At 44.6% G+C, this 21832-nt stretch overlaps 1 protein-coding gene across 1 annotated transcript in view; it reads left to right on the top strand.

Annotated features, from left to right (window-relative positions):
- The first annotated feature begins 1554 nt into the window (after positions 1-1554).
- The window catches only part of atf6 (activating transcription factor 6), a 349485-nt gene continuing 329207 nt past the window's right edge, over positions 1555-21832 (top strand). The window contains exon 1 of the mRNA XM_078218025.1: positions 1555-2021. Coding sequence (XP_078074151.1) covers positions 1940-2021 — 82 coding nt within the window. The 5' untranslated portion in view covers positions 1555-1939. The remainder of the gene's footprint in view (positions 2022-21832) is intronic.

The following is a 21832-nucleotide window of genomic DNA, read 5'->3' as shown; positions in this document are numbered from 1 at the left end:
TTTGATCCATATTTTATCAGAAAAATATATATCTCCTTCTTGAAACCATTTATGATTCAGGCTCCACTGTACTATGGGGCAGTGAGTTCCACAAATTCACCACCCTCTGCGAGAAGTCGTTTCTCCTCATCTCAGTTTTAAATTTACCACCTTTCAATCTATACTGCGATCTCTTGTTCTAGGTTGCCCCATAAGAGGAAACATTTGGTCTACATTTACTTTATCAATCCCTTTTAAAATTTTATAAACTTCAATCAGATCTCCTCTCATCCTTGCAGTGAGTAGAAACCCAAACTGTTTAATCTCTCCTCATACGTCAACCCTTTCATCCCTGGAATCAATCCGGTGAACCTTCTCTGAACTGCCTCCAATGCCACCACATCCTTCCTCAAATAAGGAGACCAAAACTGGACACAGTTCTCCAGATGTGGTCTCACCAACACCCTATACAATTGCAACAATATTTCTCTATTTTTATACTCCAGTCCTTTTGCAATAAATGCTAACATTCCATTTGCCTTTTTTATTACATGCTGCACCTGCATTCCGACTTCCTGTGATTCATCAACAAAGACACCCACATCCCTCCACCCAGATGCATTTTGAATCTGCTTTCCACTGAGATAATAATTTGCCTTTCTATTTTTTTGGCCAAAATGGATAACCTCACACTTATCCACATTAAATGCTATCTGCCAAATTTTGGCCCATTCTCCTAGCCTATCAATATCTGTCTGTAAAATTTTTTATCTCCTCTTCATGCCTGCTTTCCCACCAATTTCAGTATAATTCTCAAATTTTGCTATGTTACACTCTGTTTCTCCTTGCAAGTCATTTATATAGATTGTAAACAGTTGAGGTTCGAAGACTGATTACTGCGGCACCCCGTTAGTTACATTTTGCCAGCCAGAGAAGGACCCATTTATCCCGACCTCTGCTTTCTGTCAGTCAACCAATCCTCAATCCAATCCAGTACTCTATCCTCAATCACCTTCTGGATCTGCTTCACCGGGACCACTTCGCTGTCAAACTACTGATGTGCTTTCAATCATAGAATCCTACAGGTGCAGAAGGAGGCCATTTGGCACATCGAGTCTGCACCGACCACAATCCCACCCAGACCCTATTCCCGTAACCCCACATATTTACCCTGCCAATCCCTCCAACACTAGGTCAATTTAGCATGGCCAATCAATCTAACCCGCACATCTTTGGACTGTGGAAGGAAACTGGAGCACCCGGAGAAAACCCACACAGATATGGGGAGGATGCACAAACTCCACACAGACAGTGACCCGAGGCCGGAATTGAACCTGGGTCCCTGGCGCTGTGAGGCAGCAGTGCTAACCACTGTGCCACCATGCCTCCCAGGGGGAGGATGTTTTTCTTGCAGACATCAGGAGTCCAGTGTGTGCAAGCAGAGTAAAGCATGATTTGGCAAGTAAGTCAACAGCTCCACATTCTGCTCATCAAGGAATCACCACTGAAGTATTTGCCTCTGTCAGTGCGATTGCGCGGTTTCGAGCTTTCTGATCCTCCGGGCGCGCCGTCATTGCCCAAGGAGACGTGTTGATCGCAACGGGAAAAACCTCAATAAAACCCCGGCAGTGAGAGACACTGGAAGAGAGAAACGGGATAGAGTGAGAGAAACAGGATAGAGTGAGAGAGGAGAGAGAGACACTGGATAGAGAGAAACGGGATAGAGTGAGAGAGGAGAGAGAGACACTGGATAGAGAGAAAGAGGATAGAGAGTGAGAGAGAGAGAAACAGGATAGAGAGAGTGAGAGAGACACCGGGAGAGGGAAACAGGATAGAGTGAGGGAGAAAAACACCCGGAAAGAGAGAGACAGGGAGAATAACACCGGGAGAGAGATAGAGAAACCTGGATAGAGAGAGAGCCCGCAGTAACCCGGGAGAGAGCCGAGGCCGGGACAGGGACATGGCCACCGAGCTGAGCGAGTGGTCCAACCTGCCCAGGAGCGACATTGGCAGCGTGTCCTGGGACCTGGAGCGGGACTGGGGTAAGTTTCGGGGGTTCTGTGTGGAGAGGGATGGGTGATCTGGCTGATTGGGGAATGAGGACACCGGCTGAAGCCTGGGGCTAGAGTCAGTGAGATGAGCTGAGCTGAGACGAGATACAGGAATCAAGGCCCTGTTCCTCGGGCAGGGACGGGAGAGTTGCTGTCGAGGAAGGATGTTGGGCTGTGTCTGATGAACAGGAACTACGGGAAATGTGGAGCAGCCAGCCCAGATTAGAGTTAGATCGTGTTTTGTCGAAGTTTATTGATCTTGACTGCTCAGAGACCCATGCCTACATTACTTGCAATCTGTGCTTCCAAGGAGTTGCTGATTGTGAGAAGTTTCTGTTGTCAGTTGTTGAGAAGTAGCGAGGGTGTTAGGAATCCAGGCCACAGCCTCCTTCACATACACGAGTGCTGATTACATCATATACTGTGCCCAAGCTACTGCATCTGAATCAATCCACTTTTTTTCAGATAGAACCTGATAAACAGTGGTCAGTTCCAGAAAAAAAGCAGTGAAGAAATTTCATGTTGCACTATTTGAAGAGTTGGGAAGTTCTGGTGAATATTTATCCAGTAAGAAGTTTAACAACACCAGGTTAAAGTCCAACAGGTTTATTTGGTAGCAAAAGCCACACAAGCTTTCGAAGCCCCTTCTTCAGGTGAGTGGGAATTCTGTTCACAAACAGAGTTTATAAAGACACAAACTCAATTTACATGAATAATGGTTGGAATGCGAATACTTACAACTAATCAAGTCTTTAAGAAACAAAACAATGGGAGTGGAGAGAGCATCAAGACAGGCTAAAAAGATGTGTATTGTCTCCAGACAAGACAGCCAGTGAGACTCTGCAGGTCCACGCAACTGTGGGCGTTACAAATAGTGTGACATGAACCCAATATCCCGGTTGAGGCCGTCCTTGTGTGTGCGGAACTTGGCTATCAGTTTCTGCTCAGCGACTCTGCGCTGTCGTGTGTCGCGAAGGCCGCCTTGGAGAACGCTTACCCGAATATCAGAGGCCGAATGCCCGTGACCGCTGAAGTGCTCCCCAACAGGAAGAGAACATAGCCAAGTTCCGCACACACGCGGACGGCCTCAACCGGGATATTGGGTTCATGTCACACTATTTGTAATGCCCACAGTTGCGTGGACCTGCAGAGTCTCACTGGCTGTCTTGTCTGGAGACAATACACATCTTTTTAGCCTGTCTTGATGCTCTCCCCACTCCCATTGTTTTGTTTCTTAAAGACTTGATTAGTTGTAAGTATTCGCATTCCAACCATTATTCATGTAAATTGAGTCTGTGTCTTTATAAACTCTGTTTGTGAACAGAATTCCCACTCACCTGAAGAAGGGGCTTAGAGCTTCGAAAGCTTGTGTGGCTTTTGCTACCAAATAAACCTGTTGGACTTTAACCTGGTGTTGTTAAACTTCTTACTGTGTTTACCCCAGTCCAACGCCGGCATCTCCACATCATGAATATTTATCCCCCAGCCAACATCCAGAGAACATGTTATTTGCTAATTATTTCATTGCTGTTTGTGGAGCTTGCAATGCACTGTTTCAACAGTGGCGGCATTTCAAATGTTCAGTATTTGTGCCATTCTAATGTTTTGAGTGGTACTATGGAAATGCAATTTTTTTGTGTGTTGTTTTGTTGAAGTTGTTAATTAAATAGGTGCTTGCCCGAACCATTTAGAACAATCCATGATTACTGGAAATTTACTTTTTTCAACTAGTTATTGTGGGCAGCTCTGGTTAGAATGACAGTCTGCCCTGAACAGACATTGGTGTTGAACTGGATCCAATTCTGATTCCCTTTAATTTTTTGTGTATTGGGTGTAATGTATGTTCCCTCCAGCATGACACATATAGGACCCATGTTCAATCTTAGAATCATAGAATGGTACAGTACAGAAGGAGGTAATTTTCCCCATCATATTTGTGGTGGCTCTTTGGAAGAGTTAATCAATTCATCCCCCCTCCCCTGCTCTTTTCTCAAAGTAAGAAGTCTCACAACACCAGGTTGAAGTCCAACAGGTTTATTTGATAGCACAAGCCACAAGCTTTCAGAGTGCTACTCCTTCATCAGGTGATTGAGAGTTCTGTTCATAAACAGGGCATATAAAGACACAAACTCAATTTACAAAATAATGGTTGGAATGCGAGTCGAAGAACAAAGAAAATTACAGCACAGGAACAGGCCCATCGGCCCTCCAAGCCTGCACCGACCATGCTGCCCGACTTAACTAAAACCCCCTACCCTTCCGGGGACCATATCCCTCTATTCCCATCCTATTCATGTACTTGTCAAGACATCCCTTAAAAGTCACTACTGTATTCTCTTCCACTACCTCCCCTGGCAATGAGTTCCAGGCACCCACTACTCTGTAAAAAATCTGCCTCGTACATCTCCTTTAAACCTTGCCCCTCGTACCTTAAACCTATGCCCCCTAGTAATTGACTCTTCCACCCTGGGGAAAAAGCTTCTGACTATCCACTCTGTCCATGCCTCTCATAATCTTGTAGACTTCTATCAGGTCTCCCCTCAACCTCTGTCGCTCCAGTGAGAACAAACCAAGTTTCTCCAACCTCTCCTCATGGCTAATGCCCTCCATACCAGGCAACATCCTGGTAAATCTTTTCTGTACCCTCTCCAAAACCTCCACATCCTTCTGGTAGTGTGGCGACCAGAATTGAACAGTATATTCCAAGTGTGGCCTAACTAAGGTTCTATAAAGCTGCAACATGACTTGCCAATTTTTAAACTCAATGCCCCGGCCGATTGAAGGCAAGCATGCCGTATGCCTCTTGACTACCTTCTCCACCTGCATTGCCACTTTCGGTGACTTGTGTACCTGTACACCCAGATCCCTTTGCCTATCAATACTCCAAAATGCATAACCTCACATTTGTCCGGATTAAACTCTATCTGCCATCTCTCCGCCCAAGTCTCCAACCGATCTATATCCTGCTGTATCCTCTGATGGTCCTCATCGCTATCCGCAAATCCACCAACCTTTGTGTCGTCCGCAAACTTACTAATCAATCCAGTTACACTTTCCTCCAAATCTATATAAACAGCAAAATCCCAGCACTGATCCCTGAGTCTTTACAGGTAATCAAGTCTTAAAGGTACAGACAATGTGATTGAAGAGAGGGTTAAGCACAGGTTAAAGAGATGTGTATTGTCTCCAGCCAGGACAGTTGGTGAGATTTTGCAAGCCCAGGCAAGTCGTGGGGGGTTACAGATAGTGTGACATGAGGCCGTCCTCATGTGTGCGGAACTTGGCTATCAGTTTCTGCTCAGCGATTCTGCGTTGTCGTGAAGCTCGCCTTGGAGAATGCTTTTCCGAAGATCAGCGGCTGAATGCCCGTGACTGCTGAAGTGTTCCCCGACAGGAAGAGAACACTCCTGCCTGGTGATTGTTCAGCGGTGTTCATTCATCCGTTGTCGTAGTGTCTGCATGGTCTCCCCAATGTACCATGTCTCGGGACATCCTTTCCTGCAGCGTATCAGGTAGACAACGTTGGCCGAGTTGCAAGAGTATGTACTGTGTACCTGGTGGATGGTGTTCTCACGTGAGATGATGGCACCTGTGTCGATGATCCTGCACGCCTTGCAGAGGTTGCTGTGGCAGGGTTGTGTGGTGTCGTGGTCACTGTTCTCCTGAAGGCTGGGTAGTTTGCTGCGGACAATGGTCTGTTTGAGGTTGTGTGGTTGTTTGAAGGCAAGAAGTGGGGGTGTGGGAATGGCCTTGGTGAGATGTTCGTCTTCATCAATGACATGTTGAAGGCTCCGGAGAAGATGTCGTAGCTTCTCCGCTCCGGGGAAGTACTGGACGACAAAGGGTACTCTGTCTGCCTTGTCCCGTGTTTGTCTTCTGAGGAGGCCGGTGCGGTTTTTCACTGTGGCATGTCGGAACTGTCGATTGATGAATCGAGCGCCATATCCTGCTCTTATGAGGGCATCTTTTAGCGTCTGGAGGTGTGTGTTGCGATCCTCCTCATCGCAACAGACCCTGTGAATACGGAGGGCTTGTCCGTAGGGGATGGCTTCTTTAACATGTTTAGGGTGGAAGCTGGAGAATTGGAGCATCGTGAGGTTATCCATGGGCTTGCGGTACGGTGAAGTGCTGAGGTGACCGTCCTTGATGGAGATGTGTGTCCAAGGATGCAACTGATTCCGGAGAGTAGTCCATGGTGAGTCTGATGGTGGGATGGAACTTGTTGATGATATCATATAGTTGTTTGTGATTGTTCACCATGACTCCTGTATTACTTGTAAAGACTCGCATTCCAACCATTATTTTGTGTCTTTATTTGTGTCTTTGTATGTCCTGTTCATAAACAGAACTCTCAATCACCTGATGAAGGAGCAGTGCTCTGAAAGCTTGTGGCTTGTGCTACCAAATACATCTGTTGGACTTTAACCTGGTGCTGTGAGACTTCTTACTGTACTTACCCCAGTCCAACCCCGGCATCTCCACATCATCTTTTCCCAAAGTCCATCGTAAATTTTCTGCCTTCAAGCAGTTATACAATTCTCTTTTGGAAGTTTCTATTGAATTTTCTTCCATTACCTTTTCAGGCAGTGCACTCCAGATCATCCCAATGCTGCATCATTTTTTTCTCCCATTTCATCAGGTTTTTTTGCATATTGCCTTAAGTCTGTGTCCATTGGTTACTGACTCTGCTGTCACTGGAAACAGTTTCTCCTTCATCTTTGAGTCTTATATCATCTGCAAACTTCAAATTTTAGCCCATGTTCTCAAGTCAAAATCATAATATACATCAAAAAAAAGTTTTGGTCCTCATCAAGAGCACCAGGTAACGGTACTGCGTTTTTAACTCGCAGCTGTTCACCAGGACCTTGTGTAGCTTTCTGACTCTGAGGTGATTTTGTATCTGTGTTGCCACTGTCCCTTTAACCCTGTGGGGGCTTACATTTTGCGAATGAGTCTCATTTATTAACCACCTTTTTAAAGTGTAAATACACATCAGTCTCATGCATGTGAGTCAAGTTTGGAATTTTAGTCTGTAAGTGATCTATATTTTGTCACTGCTCACTCTTTATGCAGTCTTATTCCATGCAGAGTGACTTCACACTTGCTGCTTGTTCAAGGATGTGGGACTTGCAATAACACAAGACTACATAGTTTTTTAAAGTGGCAACTCTCACTGGGATGCTGGTGCTGAGGTCTAACCTCATACAATGTATGAATGTTATCCTCTCTGATTGGACAGCTGTGCCTTCAGTTGCCCAGGCTTTAAGCTGTGCGATTCCTTTTCTAAGTCTCTCTTCTTTAACACCTGCATCTTTGACCAAGGTTTTACCCACCTGTCCTAAAATCTCCTGATGTGACATGGTGACAGTGCTTTATGTGAATGCTTGCATGAAGTGTCTTGGGGGGTTGAACTGCCCACATGCAAATCTTACATAGGATTACATGAGATGTATGGCACAGAAACAGACCAGTCGACCCAGCCAGCCCATGTTGGTGTTTGTGCTCCCTTGGATCCTCCATCTTTCCTCATCTCACTGTTACTATCTATTCCCTTCTCCCTCATATGCTTGTTCTACTTAACCCTAAAAGCATCTATAATGTTCACTTCAATCACTCCATAGTCGCAAGTTCCCCATTTTTACCACTTTTTGGGGAAGGAAGTTCCTTCTGAATTCCTGATTGGATTTCTTGGTGACTAGTTTGTATTGGTGGCTCTGAGTTACGCACTTGCTTACAAGAGGAAACATTCTCCCAATATCCACTCTGTCAAAACATTTCATCATTATAAAGATCTCAATTAAGTCACCACTCAGTCTTCATTTTTCAAGAGAGAAGCGACCCAGCCTGTGAATGCTTTCCTGAGACACATACTCGCACGTTTTTTGTATCATCCTTGTGTGATGATGCTGTGCCTTTAAATAATATATGTACATCATGTTCTTCTAAGGGGTATGTTTAGAATTCAGATCTGACTTGCAAGGTGCTGATTTGTCTCCGACATCTTTTAAATTGGTAGCTGAAAAATAGGGTAAGTACCTGGGGTGTTTGTTTTAAGCTGAGTTGATACACTTGTGTTCACTTCGGTTTCCCCTGGGATTTAAGAGTAGAGTTTTGATGAGGTTGATTGATGGAGCATAGTCATGTGCTTAATGGGAGCAGCTAAGCTTATAGGGAAAAACACAGTTTGCGTTTAATTTTTAAAAACATGCAATTTGCTGTCTGGACTGCCAGAAGGAAGCAGTGTTTCTCTCTCGCTCTGAAAAGGCGTCTCTGAGAACTCTAGGACTGTTAACCTGAGACAAGTGAGTTAGCCTGTGTTTTGCTGACTAATTTTAAAGAGTGGGCTTAAGTCAATAAGAGGAATATTGCTTGAATTGGAACTCGGAGAAAGAGGTTAGCAGTTCAGAATCATATCTTGCCTAGTTTAAATGTTGTTCAGTTGTTAAAAGTTAAGCTAATTCATTTGTTATAGTCAGACTGTGTTGCTAAATAAAGCTTGTTTTGATAAAAGCTTCCCAGTGTGGCAGTAGAATTGTGGATGGAGTGACACATCATATCTGGCATCTGGATGGGTACATGAATAGAGTGTTACGTACTGAGTAAGGGCAGAAGGTTTTAGTTTAGTTAGGGCACCATGTTTCACACAGGCTTGGAGGGCTGAAGGGCCTGTTCCTGTGCTGTACTTTTCTTAATTTCTTTGTTTCCTTGCACTAATGCCCAAATAACAAATTGTTGGGGTCTAGTCTGACTTCATAGTATACCTTGGGGTTTCTGATCTGGTATCCCAACACTTGAAAATCTTACTTACATCCTCTCCAGTATTTCTATATATTTTTTCTCACATGGGGAATCACACTGCATGCAGTAGTCCAGTGTAGTTTAACCAAGGTTTGATAAATGTTCAGCATAACTTACTTCCTTTTTCAATTATTTTATGACCTTTCTAACCTGTGGCATGGTTTTTGGTGATCAATGTATTTGTAATCCAGGCTTCCTTTGATCCAGTTCCACATTGAGACTTGCACCTTCCAATGAGTAAACTGCTTATTCTTCCTACCAAATGTAATAACTCACATTTCTCTGTTTTGAACTTCATATGCCGGTTATTTGTCTATTCTGCAAGTTTAATGATATCCTCATTTTTTAAATTCATTTATGGGATATGGGCTAGGCCAGCATTTATTGCCCATCTCGAGTTGCCCTTGACAAGGTGGAGGTGAGCTGCCTTTATGAACTGCTGCAGTCTCTGAGGTGCAGGTACACCCACAGTGCAGTTTGGGAGGGAATTCCAAAATTTAATTTAGTGGCAGTGAAGGAACAGTGATATATTTTCAAGTCAAGGTGGTTAGTGATTTGGAGGGGTTTCCAGGTATCTGCTACTCTTGTCCTTCTCGATGGTGTTGGTCATGGAAGTTGCTGTCTAAGGAACCATGGTGAGTTCCTTTAGTGCATCTTGTAGATGGTACAAGGAGGAAGTGAATGTTTGTGGAAGGGGTAGTAATCAAGTAGGCTACTTTGTCCTGGATACATTAAGCATCTTGAATGTTGTTGGAACTGCATTCATCCGAGCAAGTGGAAAATGTTCCATTATGCTCCTGACTTGTGACTTGGAGGTGAGTTACTCGCCACAGGATTCCTAGCCTCAGACCTTCTCTGGCAGCCGCAGTATTTATATGATCAGTCCAGTTCAGTTTCTGGTCAATGGTAACCCCCAGGATGCTGATAGTCTGGGGTGATGGTTATATTGGACATCAAGTGCTTCTTTATAGCCCCCCCCCCCGATTGCAGATTTGCTACGACGCCTCGATGCCATACTTCATCAAATGCTGCCTTGATGTTGAAGTATTGTGAACAGTTTTGGGCCCCATATCTAAGGGAGGATGTGCTGGCTTTGGGAAGGGTCCAGAGGAGGTTTACAAGACTGATTCCTGGAATGAAGAGCTTGTCGTATGAGGAACGGTAGAGGACTCTGGGTCTGTACTCGTTGGAGTTTAGAAGGATGAGGGGGGATTTTAGTGAAACTTGCAGGATACTGCGAGGCCTGGATAGAGTGGGCGTGGAGAGGATGTTTCCACGAGTAGGAAAAACTAGAACCAGAGGGCACAACCTCAGGCTAAAGAGACGATCCTTTAAAACCGAGATGAGGAGGAATTTCCTCAGCCAGAGAGTGGTGAATCTGTGGAACTCTTTGCCGCAGAAGGCTGTGGAGGCCAGGTCATTGAGTGTCTTTAAGACAGAGATAGATAGGTTCTTGATTAATAAGAGGATCAGGGGTTATGGGGATGAGAAAAATGTCACCCATGATTGAATGGCGGAGCAGACTCCATGTGCCGAGTGGCCTAATTCTGCTCCTATGTCTTATGGTCTTGTGTCAAGGACAATCACTCTCTTCTTACTCCTGGCACTCGCCTCTTTTGTCCATGTTTGAACCAAGGCTTTAATGGGGTCAGGAGCTGAATGACCCGAGTGTAACCCAAACTGAGTGTCTATGAGCAGGTTATTGCTGAGCAGATGCTGAATGATGGCACTGTGAATGACCCCTTCCATAATTTTACTGATTATCACGAGTAGACTGATGGGTTGGATATGTCCTGTTTTTTGTGTACAGGACATACAATGTTCCACATTGTTGGGTGGATGCTGGTGTTGTCGCTGTACTGGAACAGCTTAACTAGGGTTGCTGCAAGTGTGGAGCACAAGTCTTCAGGAATATTGTCAGAGCCCATAACCTTTCAGTCTCCAGTGCCTTCAGCTGCTTCTTCCCAAGAAGTGGAGTAGAACAAATTGGCTGAAGACTGACATCTATGATGCTGGGGACCTCTGGAGGAGGCCGAGATCAATCATCTACTCGGCACTTCTAGCTGAAGATTGTTGCCAATGCTTAAGTCATTTTTTTTGCGCTGATGTTCTGGGCTCCTCCATCATTGAGGATGGGGATATTTGTGGAGTCTCTTCCTCCAGTGAGTTGTTTAATTGTCCACCACCATTCACGGCTGGATGTGACACAACTGCAGAGCTTAGATCTGATTCATTGGTTGTGGAATCACTTAACTCTGTCTGTAACTTGCTGCTTATGATGTTTGACACAGACCTAATCCTATGCTGTAGTTTCACCAGGTCGATACCTAATCTTTTAGATGTGCCTAGTATTGCTCCTGGCATGCCCTCTTGCACTCTTCTTTGAACCAGGATTGATCCCTTGGCCTGGTGGTAATGGTAGAGGTGGGGGTATCCTGGGCCATGAGGTTACTTATTGTGGTTGAGTTCAATTCTGCTGCTGCTGATGGCCCACAGCACCTCCATGGGTGCCCGGTCTGGCGATGCTAAATCTGCTCAAAGTCTGTCTCATTTAGCATGGTGGTAGTGCCACACAACACAATGGAGGATATCCTCATTGTGAAGATGGGACTTTGTCTCCATGCGGACTGTGCAGTGGTCACCCCTACAGATACTGTCATGGAAGATGCATCTGCGGCAGGCAGGTTGATGAAGATGAGGTCAAGTATGTTTTTGCCTCTTGTTGGTTCCCACACTACCTGTTGCAGTCCCAGTTCATTGGTGCTGTGGTAAATATTGAGGAGGGTAGCCTTAGATTACAAGATGATATAGATGGGCTGGTCAGATTGTCTGATCAGTGACAAATGGAATTCAATCCAGTTCAGTGTGAGATGATGCATTTGAGCAGGACAAGCAAGGCAAGGGAATACATGATAAACGACAGGAACCTGGGAAGCACTGAGGAGCAGTGAGACCTTGGTGTACATGCACATCCATCCCTGAAGGTAACAGGACAGGTGGATAAAGTGGTTAAGGAGATATATAGTATACTTGCCTTTATTAGCCAAGGCATCGCGTTTAAAAGCAGGGAGGTTATGCTGGAACTATATAAAACGTTGGTTAGGCCACAGCCTGAGTTTTGTGTACAGTTCTGGAATCCACATTATAAAAGGGATGTGATAGCAATTGGAAAGAATGTAGAGGAGTTTTACTAGGATGTTTCCTGGGCTGGAGAGTTTTAGTTATGAAGAGAGATTGGATAGACTGGGGTTGTTTTTCTTGGAGCAGAGGAGATTGAGGGGGGAACGTGATTGAGATTTACAAAAATTATGAGGGGTATAGGTTGAATAACAGGAAGAAACCTTTCCCCTTGGTGGAGGAATCAATGACTCGGATGGCATAGATTTAAGGTAAGGGGCAGGAGGTTTACAGAAGATTTGCGGAAAACCTTTTTCACCCAAAGGGTGGTTGGAGTCTAGAATTCACTGCCTGAAGGGATGGTGGAGGCAGCGACACTTGTAATATTTAAGAAGTATTTAGATGCACACTTGCAATGCCAAGACATACGAGACTATGGGCCAAGTGCTGGAAAATGGGATTAGAATAGGTGGGTGGTTTGTCTTTGACCGGTGCAGATGTGATGGCCAGAAGAGTCTTTTACTGTGCTGTATATCTCTGACTCTGTAAGAAGTCTCACAACACCAGGTTAAAGTCCAACAGGTTTATTTGGTAGCAAATACCATAAGCTTTCGGAGCGCTGCTCCTTCGTCAGATGGAGTGGATACCTGTTCTCCAACAGTGCACAGACACGTCTCTGACTCTAGCAGCTATGTCCTTCAGGACCCGGCCAGTCCGGTCTGCGGTGATACTGCAGCCACTCTTGGTGAGGGACATTGAAGTCCCCCACCCAGAGTATATTTGGCACCTTTTCCATCCTCCGCATTTCCTCCAAGTGGTGTTCAACATGGCACTGATTTATCAGCTGAGGGGGGACATTATGTGATAATCACCAGGAAGTTTCCTTGCCCACGTTTGACCAGGTATCATGAAACTTAATGGGGTCCAGGGTTCCCAAGGCAATTCCCTCCTGACTATACCACTGTGCAGCCACTTCTGCTGCGTCCATCCTGCTGGTGAGGTGGTGGTGTGTAGGATGTTATCGTACCAGAGTATCTCTCGCACCTTTTCTTCTTTGTTCTCACACGGTGAGCCCTGGTGTTTCCCAGGGATCCATCATTCACACCTTCCTATTTCTTACCTATTGCTGCCCTTTGGTGGCATAACCCACTGCAGATCTTTGTGTCATCAGCGTATCTCACCACCACCACCTCCCAATTCCTCCACTGTCGTAAAACTGTCAGGCTGTTTATCCAGAGTCCAATACTGGATGAGCAAAAGTTTCCTCCAGTTAATTATTGAACCAAATCACGTTATCTAGCCACTAACTCTGGCCCTCTTCCTGGAAACAGTCTGAGACAAACCAGTCTCTTCACAACCTTGGTGTCATATTTGATCTCAATGAGCTTCCGACCTCATTCGTGACACCACCGATAGGAATGTCTTATTTTCACCTCCGCCCATCACCCGACCTCACCCTTGTGTCAGCTCATCTGCTGTTGAAAATCTCATTCATGCCTTTGTTACCTTGAGATCTGACCATTCCAATGCACTCCTGGCTACATCTCATACACTTGAGATCATCCAAAGCTTCGCTGCCTTTGTTCTTAATTATACAAAGTTCCATTCACTTATCATCCCGTGCTGACTGATTTAGCTCCTTGATTTTAAAATTCTCATCCTTGTTTTAAACATTTTCCATAGTTTTAGCCGTCCCTATCTCTGTAACCTCTTCCGGTTCACCCTTCTGAGATATGTACACATTTAATTCTGCTCCCTTGAATATTCCCGATGTTAATCCCCTGCTCCACTTGTGGCTTTAAGTTTCCACAACTCTAGCTCTGGGATTCCTTCCCCCAACCTCTATTTCTTCATGAAGTTAACTCTTAAAACCTTTCTTTTTTGACAAAGCTTTTGGCCATCTAATATTTAAGTGGGTGGCTGCCTAATTTTGCTTTATAATGCCCTGGGACATTTATCTTAAAATGTGCTGTATAAATATTAGTTGTTATTAAATGCAAGTTAGAGTATACTCCAGCTTCAGAGTTCCCAGACAGTAGTATTTTCAAATGGCTAGGGCAATTGTGTCCATCATTCATGAGTAGAACAGGGCAGTACTAACAAAAAGAATGGAAGTTTTTTTCCCAAAAGGACTATTATCCAATTTAAGGTTTTAATATTGTTCCAAAACAAATCTCTAAATAAACTTCACTTTGATTCCCAAAATGGAAGAATTGCAAATATGGAACTATAAATATACAGTTAATCTTGTGTGGAGATTGGAAAGATGCCAATTACAGGAACAGTTCTGGATAATGTGAGTTTGCTATGACTCTCTCTAACTTTTACAGATGCACCATAGAAAGCATTCTTTCTGGTTGTATCACAGCTTGGTATGGCTCCTGCTCTGTCCAAGACCACAAGAAATGACAAAGGGTTGTGAACGAAGCCCAATCCATCTTGCAAAACAGCCTCCCATCCATTGACCCAGTCTACACTTCCCGCTGCCTCAGAAAAGCAGTCAGCGTAACCAAGGACCCCAGGCATACTCTCTTCCACCTTCTTCCGTCGGGAAAAAGATAGAAAAGTCTGAGATCGAGTACCAGCCGACTCAAACAACTTCTTCGCTACTGCCATCAGACTTTTGAATGGACCTATCTTGTATTAAGTTGATCTTTCTCAACATCCTAGCTATGACTCAGGAGGACAGAAAGGGGACACGAGATTGTTTAGGCAGATAAGGCAAATCCAAAGAGCTTCATACATAAAGGCCAAAAGAGTAACGAGGGAGAGGGTAGGGCCTCTTGAGGATCAACAAGGTCTTCCATGTGCGGATCCACAAGATTTGGGTGAGATCTTAAATGAATATTTCTCATCAGAATTCACTGTTGAGAAAAGCATGGATGTGAGGGAACTTGGGGAAATAAATAGTGATGTCTTGAGGAGTGTGCATATTACAGAGGAGGAGGTGCTGGAAGTCTTGAGGCGCATCAAGGTAGATGAATCCCTGGGACCTGATGAAGTGTATCCCAGGACATTGTGGGAGGAAATTGCGGGTCCCCTTGCCGAGATATTTGAATCATCGATAGTCACGGGTGAGGTGCCTGAAGATTGGAGGGTGGCAAATGTTGTGCCTTTGTTTAAAAAGGGCTGCAGGGAAAAGCCTGGGAACTACAGGCCGATGAGCCTCACATTGTTGGAAGGTATTTTGAGAGACAGGATCTACAGGCATTTAGAGATGCAAGGACTGATTAAGGACAGTCAGCATGGCTTTGTGAGTGGAAAATCATGTCTCGCAAATTTAACTGAGTTTTTTTTGAAGGGGTAACCAAGAAGGTAGATGAGGGCAGTGCAGTTGATGTTTTCTATATGGACTTTAGCAAGGCCTTTGCCAAGGTACCACATGGTAGGTTGTTGCATAAGATTAAATCTCACGGGATCCATGGTGAGATAGCCAAATGGATTCAAAATCGGCTTGATAGAAGCCAGTGGGGGGTTGTTTTTCAAACTGGAGACCTGTGACCAGCAGTGTGCCTCAGGGATCAGTGCTGGGTCCACTGTCATTTATATTAATGATTTGGATGAGAATATAGTAGGCTTGATTAGTAAGTTTGCAGATGACACCAAGATTGGTGGCATAGTGGACAGTGAAGAAGGTTATCTAGGATTGCAACAGGATCTTGATCAATTGGGTCAGTGGGCTGATGAATTGCAGGTGGAGTTTAATTTAGATAAAGGCGAAGTGATGCATTTTGGTCGATCAAACCAGGGCTGGACTTACTCAGTTAATGGTAGGGCATTGGGGAGAGTTATAGAACAGAGATCTGGGGAAAAAGGTTCATAGCTCCTTGAAAGTGGAGTCACAGGTGGACAGAGTGGTGAAGAAGGCATTCGGTATGCTTTGTTTCATTGGTCAGAACATTGAATACAGGAGTTGGGAGTCCTGTTGAAATTATACAAGACATTGGTAAGGCTACACTTGGAATACTGTGTACAGTTCTGGTCACCCTATTATAAAAAGGATATTATTAAACTAGAAAGAGTGCAGAAAAGATTTACTAGGATGCTACCAGGACATGACGGTTTGAGTTATAAGGAGAAGCTGGATAGACTGGGACTTTTTTCTCTGGAGCATAGGAGGCTGAGGGTGATCTTCTTGAGGTCTATAAAATAATGCGGGGCATAGATCAGCTAGATAGTCAACATCTTTTCCCAGAGGTAGGGGAGTCTAAAACTAGAGGGCATAGGTTTAAGGTGAGAGGGGAGAAATGCCCAAGGGTCCAGAGGGGCAAATTTTTTCTCTCACAGGGTTGTGAACGTCTGGAACAAGCTGCCAGAGGTAGCAGTAGAGGCGGGTACTATTTTATCTTTTAAAAAGCATTTAGACAGTTACATGGGTAAGATGGGTATCGAGGGATATGGGCCAAATGCGGGTAATTGGGACTAGTTTAGTAGTTTAAAAATAAAAGGGGCAGCATGGACGAATTGGGCAGAAGGGCCTGTTTCCATGATGTAAACCTCTATGACTCTTCGACTGTAACACTACATTCTGCACCCTCCTTTCCTTCTATGTGCGGTATACTTTGTATAGCACATAAAGAATACTTTTCACTGTATGCTAACACATATGACAAATTAAATCAAATTAATTTTCACTGTAGCTAGATTCCTTTTAGGAATGGGCAATGAGATTTGGATTTGAGGGATGGAGGCCTATGAGGAAAATGGGTTGCTGTTGCAGTGCTTGGTCTTTTATTTTGAACTGGTGAGAGAACTGTGGGTTTGCTGTTGCTTGCAGATGTATCATTGAAGTGCTTTTGGAAATGTAATGAGCGATGTGTGTTCTGTGACATATCTCATTCATCTGGTAGGTAAGAATGTCAGCTTGCTCTGGAAGGAAAAAACTTTGATCACTGAATTGCAGCCCTGCTACAGTGGTTGTTTACATTTAAGTAATAGCATCCCATTCTCCATAGTTTATTTTTCAAAGTTCCTGTGGGCGTCACTGGCTTTGCCAACATCCCTTAATACCCTCGAGGGTGGTGGTGAGCCACCTTCCTGAACCACTGCGGTCCATGTGGTGTAAGTACTCCCACAGTGCAGTTTGGGAGGGAATTCCATGATTTTGACCCAGCAACAGTGAAGCAATGGCGATATATTTCCAGGTCAGTATGGTGAGTGGTTAGGAGTGGAATTTGCAGTTGGTGCTGTTCCCAGGTACCTGTTGCCCTTGTCCTTGTAGATAGTAGCAGTCGTGAGTTTGTAAGGCGCTGCTTAAGGAACCTTGATGAGTTCCTGCAGTGCATCTTCTAAATGGTACAAACCACTGCCAACGTTCATTGGTGGTGCAGGGAATGAATGTTTGTGTAGGACACGCTCCTGTCAACACCAACGGGGATTAAGTGGAAATGGTCGAGAGCTTCAAGTTTCTCGGTTTCCAGATCACTAACAACCTGCCTTGGTCCCTCTATGCTGACGTTATAGTTAAGAAAGCCCATCAATGCTTCTACTTTTTCAGGAGGCTGAGGAAATTAGGCATGTCGGCTACTGCTCTTAATAATTTAATAGATGCACCATAGAAAGCACCCTTTCCGGATGTATCACTGCTTGGTATGGCTCCTGCTGTGACCAAGACCACAAGAAACTACAAAGGGTTGTCCATCATGCAAACCAACCTCCCTACCATTGACACTTTCTACACTTCCCGCTGCTTCGGAAAAACAGTTGGCATAATCAAGATCCTCACCCTGGATGTACTCTCTTCCATCGGGATAAAGATACAAAAGTCTGAGATCACTTACCAACCAACTCAACAGCTCCTTCCATCAGACTTTTGAATGGACCTACTTTTTATTTAGTTGACTTTTCTCTACACCCTAACTATGACTGTAACACCATTATGCACCCTCTCCTTTCCTTTTCCCCTATGTACTCTATGAATGGTATGCTTTGTCTGTCCAGCGTGCAAGAAACAAAACTTCTCATATACACCAATACATGTGACAAGAATAAATCATATCAAATCAAGTGGGCTGCTTTGTCATAGCTGGTGTCTAGCTTCTTGTGTGTTGTTGGAGCTGCACTCAACCAGGCAAGTGGAGTATTCTATCACACTCCTGACTTGTGCATTGTAGATGGTGACAGGGAGTCAGGAGGTGAGTTACTCGCCACAGGTCTGCAAGGCTTACTAGAGGTGGCATTCTTAAAGTTCAACCAGGAGAACTGTTTGAGCCAGTATGTAGAAAGTCTGATAAGAGAGTGGGCATTACAGGACCTAATTTTAGGAAATGAAGCTGGGTAGGTGTAGAAGTGTCAGTGGGGGACCATTTTGGTGATAGTGATCATAACTTGGTAAGATGTAAGGTAGTTATGGAAAATGATAAAGGTTCTGAATTCGGAGAAGGCCAAAGATGATAAGACAGGAGCTGGCCAAACTGGGCCACTTTTATGTCGGTGATAACCCTCAGGATGTTAGTGGGGAATTCAGTGATGTTGGGATTTTGTCTTGTCAAAGGTGGTATTGTCTGGCACTTGCAGATGTCAACTGCCAGTTGTCAGCCCAAGCCTGGATATTGTCCAGGTCTTACTGCATTTGGGCATGGACTGCTCCAGCATCTGAGGAGTCACGAATGCTGCTGAACATTGTGCAATCATCACAGTTTCTGACATTCTGATGGCGGGGAGGTCATTGATGAAGCTGTTGAATGAAGATGGTTGGACCTAGGGCACTATCCTGAGGAACTCCTGCAGTGATGTCCTGTAACTGACATGATTGACCTCCAACAACCACAACCGTCTTCCTTTAAGGGTGGCACAGTGATTAGCACTCTCAGCGCCAGGGACCCAGGTTCGATTCCCGGCTTGGGTCACTGTCTGTGTGGAGTTTGCACATTCTCCCCATGTCTGCATGGGTTTCCTCCCGGGTGCTCCGGTTTCCTCCCACAGTCCAAAGAGGTGAATTGACCATGCTAAATTCTCCCTCAATGTGCCCGAACAGGCGCCGGAGTGTGGCAGCGAGGGGATTTTCACAGTAACTTCATTACAGTGTGAATGTAAGCCTACTTGTAACAAATAAACTTTTAAAAAACTTTTGTGCCAGAATCAGTCAGAAACTCAGCAGGATGGGACTTGGTTAATATTTGGATTCTGGAACAGTGAAATATTTAAGCACAGGGAGGATAAAAGCCATTGCATTTGTGCTGTGCCACAAACTCAGTATGTTTGTCATAGAACCATAAAATCCCTACAGTGCAGAAGCAGACCTGTTGGTCCATCGTGTCTGCACCGACTCTCATAAAGATCACCTTACCTAACCCTGCGCATTTACTTTGGCCAGTCCACCTAACCTGCACATCTTTGGACTGTGGGAAGAAACCAGACCACCCAGAGGAAACCCACATGGACATGGGGAGAACATGCAAACTCCACACAGTCGCCCAATGCTGGAACTGTGAGGCACCAGTGCTAATCACTGTGCCACCATGCCATCATCAATTACATATAGCCATTGTCTTGCATTGAAATCAATTGTTTGCAATCTCAGTGGTTTGTCAACCCAAAAACTGAGCTTCTAATTTCAAATTCTCTTCATTATAAAGATCACCCACCGACTTTCAGTTGAGTGTGTCATCACTCTCCTATGTCCATCCCAACTGCTACTGAATCCCTTAACCATGTTTTTGTTACTTCCAGACTCATTTATTCCAGTGCACTCTTGACTGATTTCCCATTTTCCACACTCCATAAACTTCAGCTTCTGTTTTCCCATCAACATTTGCTCATTCATATGCATTAATTTCTCGTACCTCAGTGCCTTGTGTTGAAATTTCTCATCCTTGTGTTCAAAGCACTTCATGAGTGCTTCAAGTGACTTTGATCTTTATCTCTGTAAATCTCCTAGAACTTCCCAAGAACTGTGTGTCATTCCAACTCTGGCCACTTGTGCATCTTCCACTTGCTTCACTGCAGTCTTGACCTTCAGCCATCCAGGACTGGCACTCTGAAATTCTCTGGCCAAAGCTCAACCTCTGTTTCCCTTTAAGACCATCCTTAAAACGTACCTTTGAATAAGCTTTTGGTCACCCCTCTGAATATCATTTTTTTTGCTTGTTGTCAATTCTTGTACAATCAAACTACTGCGAAACACCTTGTGACGTTTTTCTATGGTCAAGGTGCTGTTGCATAAATGCAAATTATTTCAAATTGTCTGGGAATATCATTGCTGTCAATTTTGCCCACCCTGCCAGCAGAGGGTGCTCTTTCTCTACTTTATATCTCTGGAATTTCCTCCCATAAGAAGTCTCTCAACACCAGGTTAAAGTCCAATAGGTTTATTTGGTAGCACAAGCTTTCGGAGTGTCGCTCCTTCAGGTGAGTGAGGAGTTGTGTTCGCAAACAGGACTTTACAGGTAATCAAGTCTTAAAGGTACAGACAATGAGTGGAGAGACGGTTAAGCACAGGTTAAAGAGATGTGAATTGTCTCCAGCCAGGACAGTTAGTGAGATTTTGCAAGCCCAGGCAAGTCGTGGGGGTTACAGATAGTATGACATGAACCCAAGATCCCGGTTGAGGCCGTTCTCATGTGTGCGGAACTTGGCTATCAGTTTCTGCTCAGCGATTCTGCATTGTCGTGTGTCGTGAAGGCCGCCTTGGAGAATGCTTACCCGAAGATCAGAGGCTGAATGCCCGTGAATGCTGAAGTGTTCCCTGACCGGAAGAGAACACTCCTGCCTGGTGATTGTCGAGCGGTGTTCATTCATCCGTTGTAGCGTCTGCATGGTCTCCCCAATGTACCATGCCTTGGGACATCGTTTCCTGCAGCATATCAGGTAGACAACGTTGGCTGAGTTGCAAGAGTATGTACCATGTACCTGGTGGATGGTGTTCTCACATGAGATTATGGCACCTGTGTCGATGATCCAACACGTCTTGCAGAGGTTGCTGTGGCAGGGTTGTGTGGTGTCGTGGTCACTGTTCTCCTGAAGGCTGGGTAGTTTGCTGCGGACAATGGTCTGTTTGAGGTTGTGCAGTTGTTTGAAGGCAAGTGGGGGTGTGGGGATGGCCTTGGTGAGATGTTCGACTTCATCAATGACATGTTGAAGGCTCTGGAGGAGATGTCGTAGCTTCTCCGCTCCGGGGAAGTCCCGGACGACGAAGGGTACTCTGTCTCCCGTATCCTGTGTTTGTCTTCTGAGGAGGTCGGTGCAGTTTTTCGCTGTGGCACGTCAGAACTGTCGATCGATGAGTCGAGCACCATATCCTGTTCTTATGAGGGCTTATAATAAACTATTGACTCTGACCGTCATACCTTTTCGGTATCCTTGCTTGACCAAAGCGTTCATTTACATTGAAAAACATTTAAAATATCAGCATATATATGTTTCACTTACTGTATTCACACATTTGTAAGCTGTTTGTTTTGGCTTGTCCAACAATCATTTAACTCTTTACTGATTCCTTGTCCTCCTGAAAGGCCGCATTCTGCCTATAAATCTTATTAGCTAGCTAGAAATGCTCTTCCACAAAATAAAAAAATACATGGAGAGAGATTATTGAGGGATCTGAGTGCCCTTGCACATGAATCATAAAAATTTAGCATTCAGGTACAGCAAATAATTAGCAAGGTAAATCGAATGTTTGTCTTTAATGCAAGAGGGGTAGTGTATAAACGTCAGGTCTTCTTACAACTGTATGGATTTTTGGTGAGACCATACCCAGAGAACTGCAAATAATTTTGGCCTCCTTTTTGAGGGATATACTTTTATTCATAGAAGGTTCACTGGGTTGATTCCTGGGATGAAGAAGTTGCCCTCTGAGGAAAGGTTGAGCAGGTTGGATCAATACTGACTGGAGTTCAGAAGAATGAGATGTGATCTTATAGAAGCATATAAGATTTTAGGGGCGTTGA

The sequence above is a fragment of the Mustelus asterias genome, chromosome 8 (genome assembly GCF_964213995.1).
Source record: "Mustelus asterias chromosome 8, sMusAst1.hap1.1, whole genome shotgun sequence".
NCBI lineage: Eukaryota > Metazoa > Chordata > Chondrichthyes > Carcharhiniformes > Triakidae > Mustelus > Mustelus asterias.
This window is presented reverse-complemented; position numbering and strand designations above follow the sequence as displayed.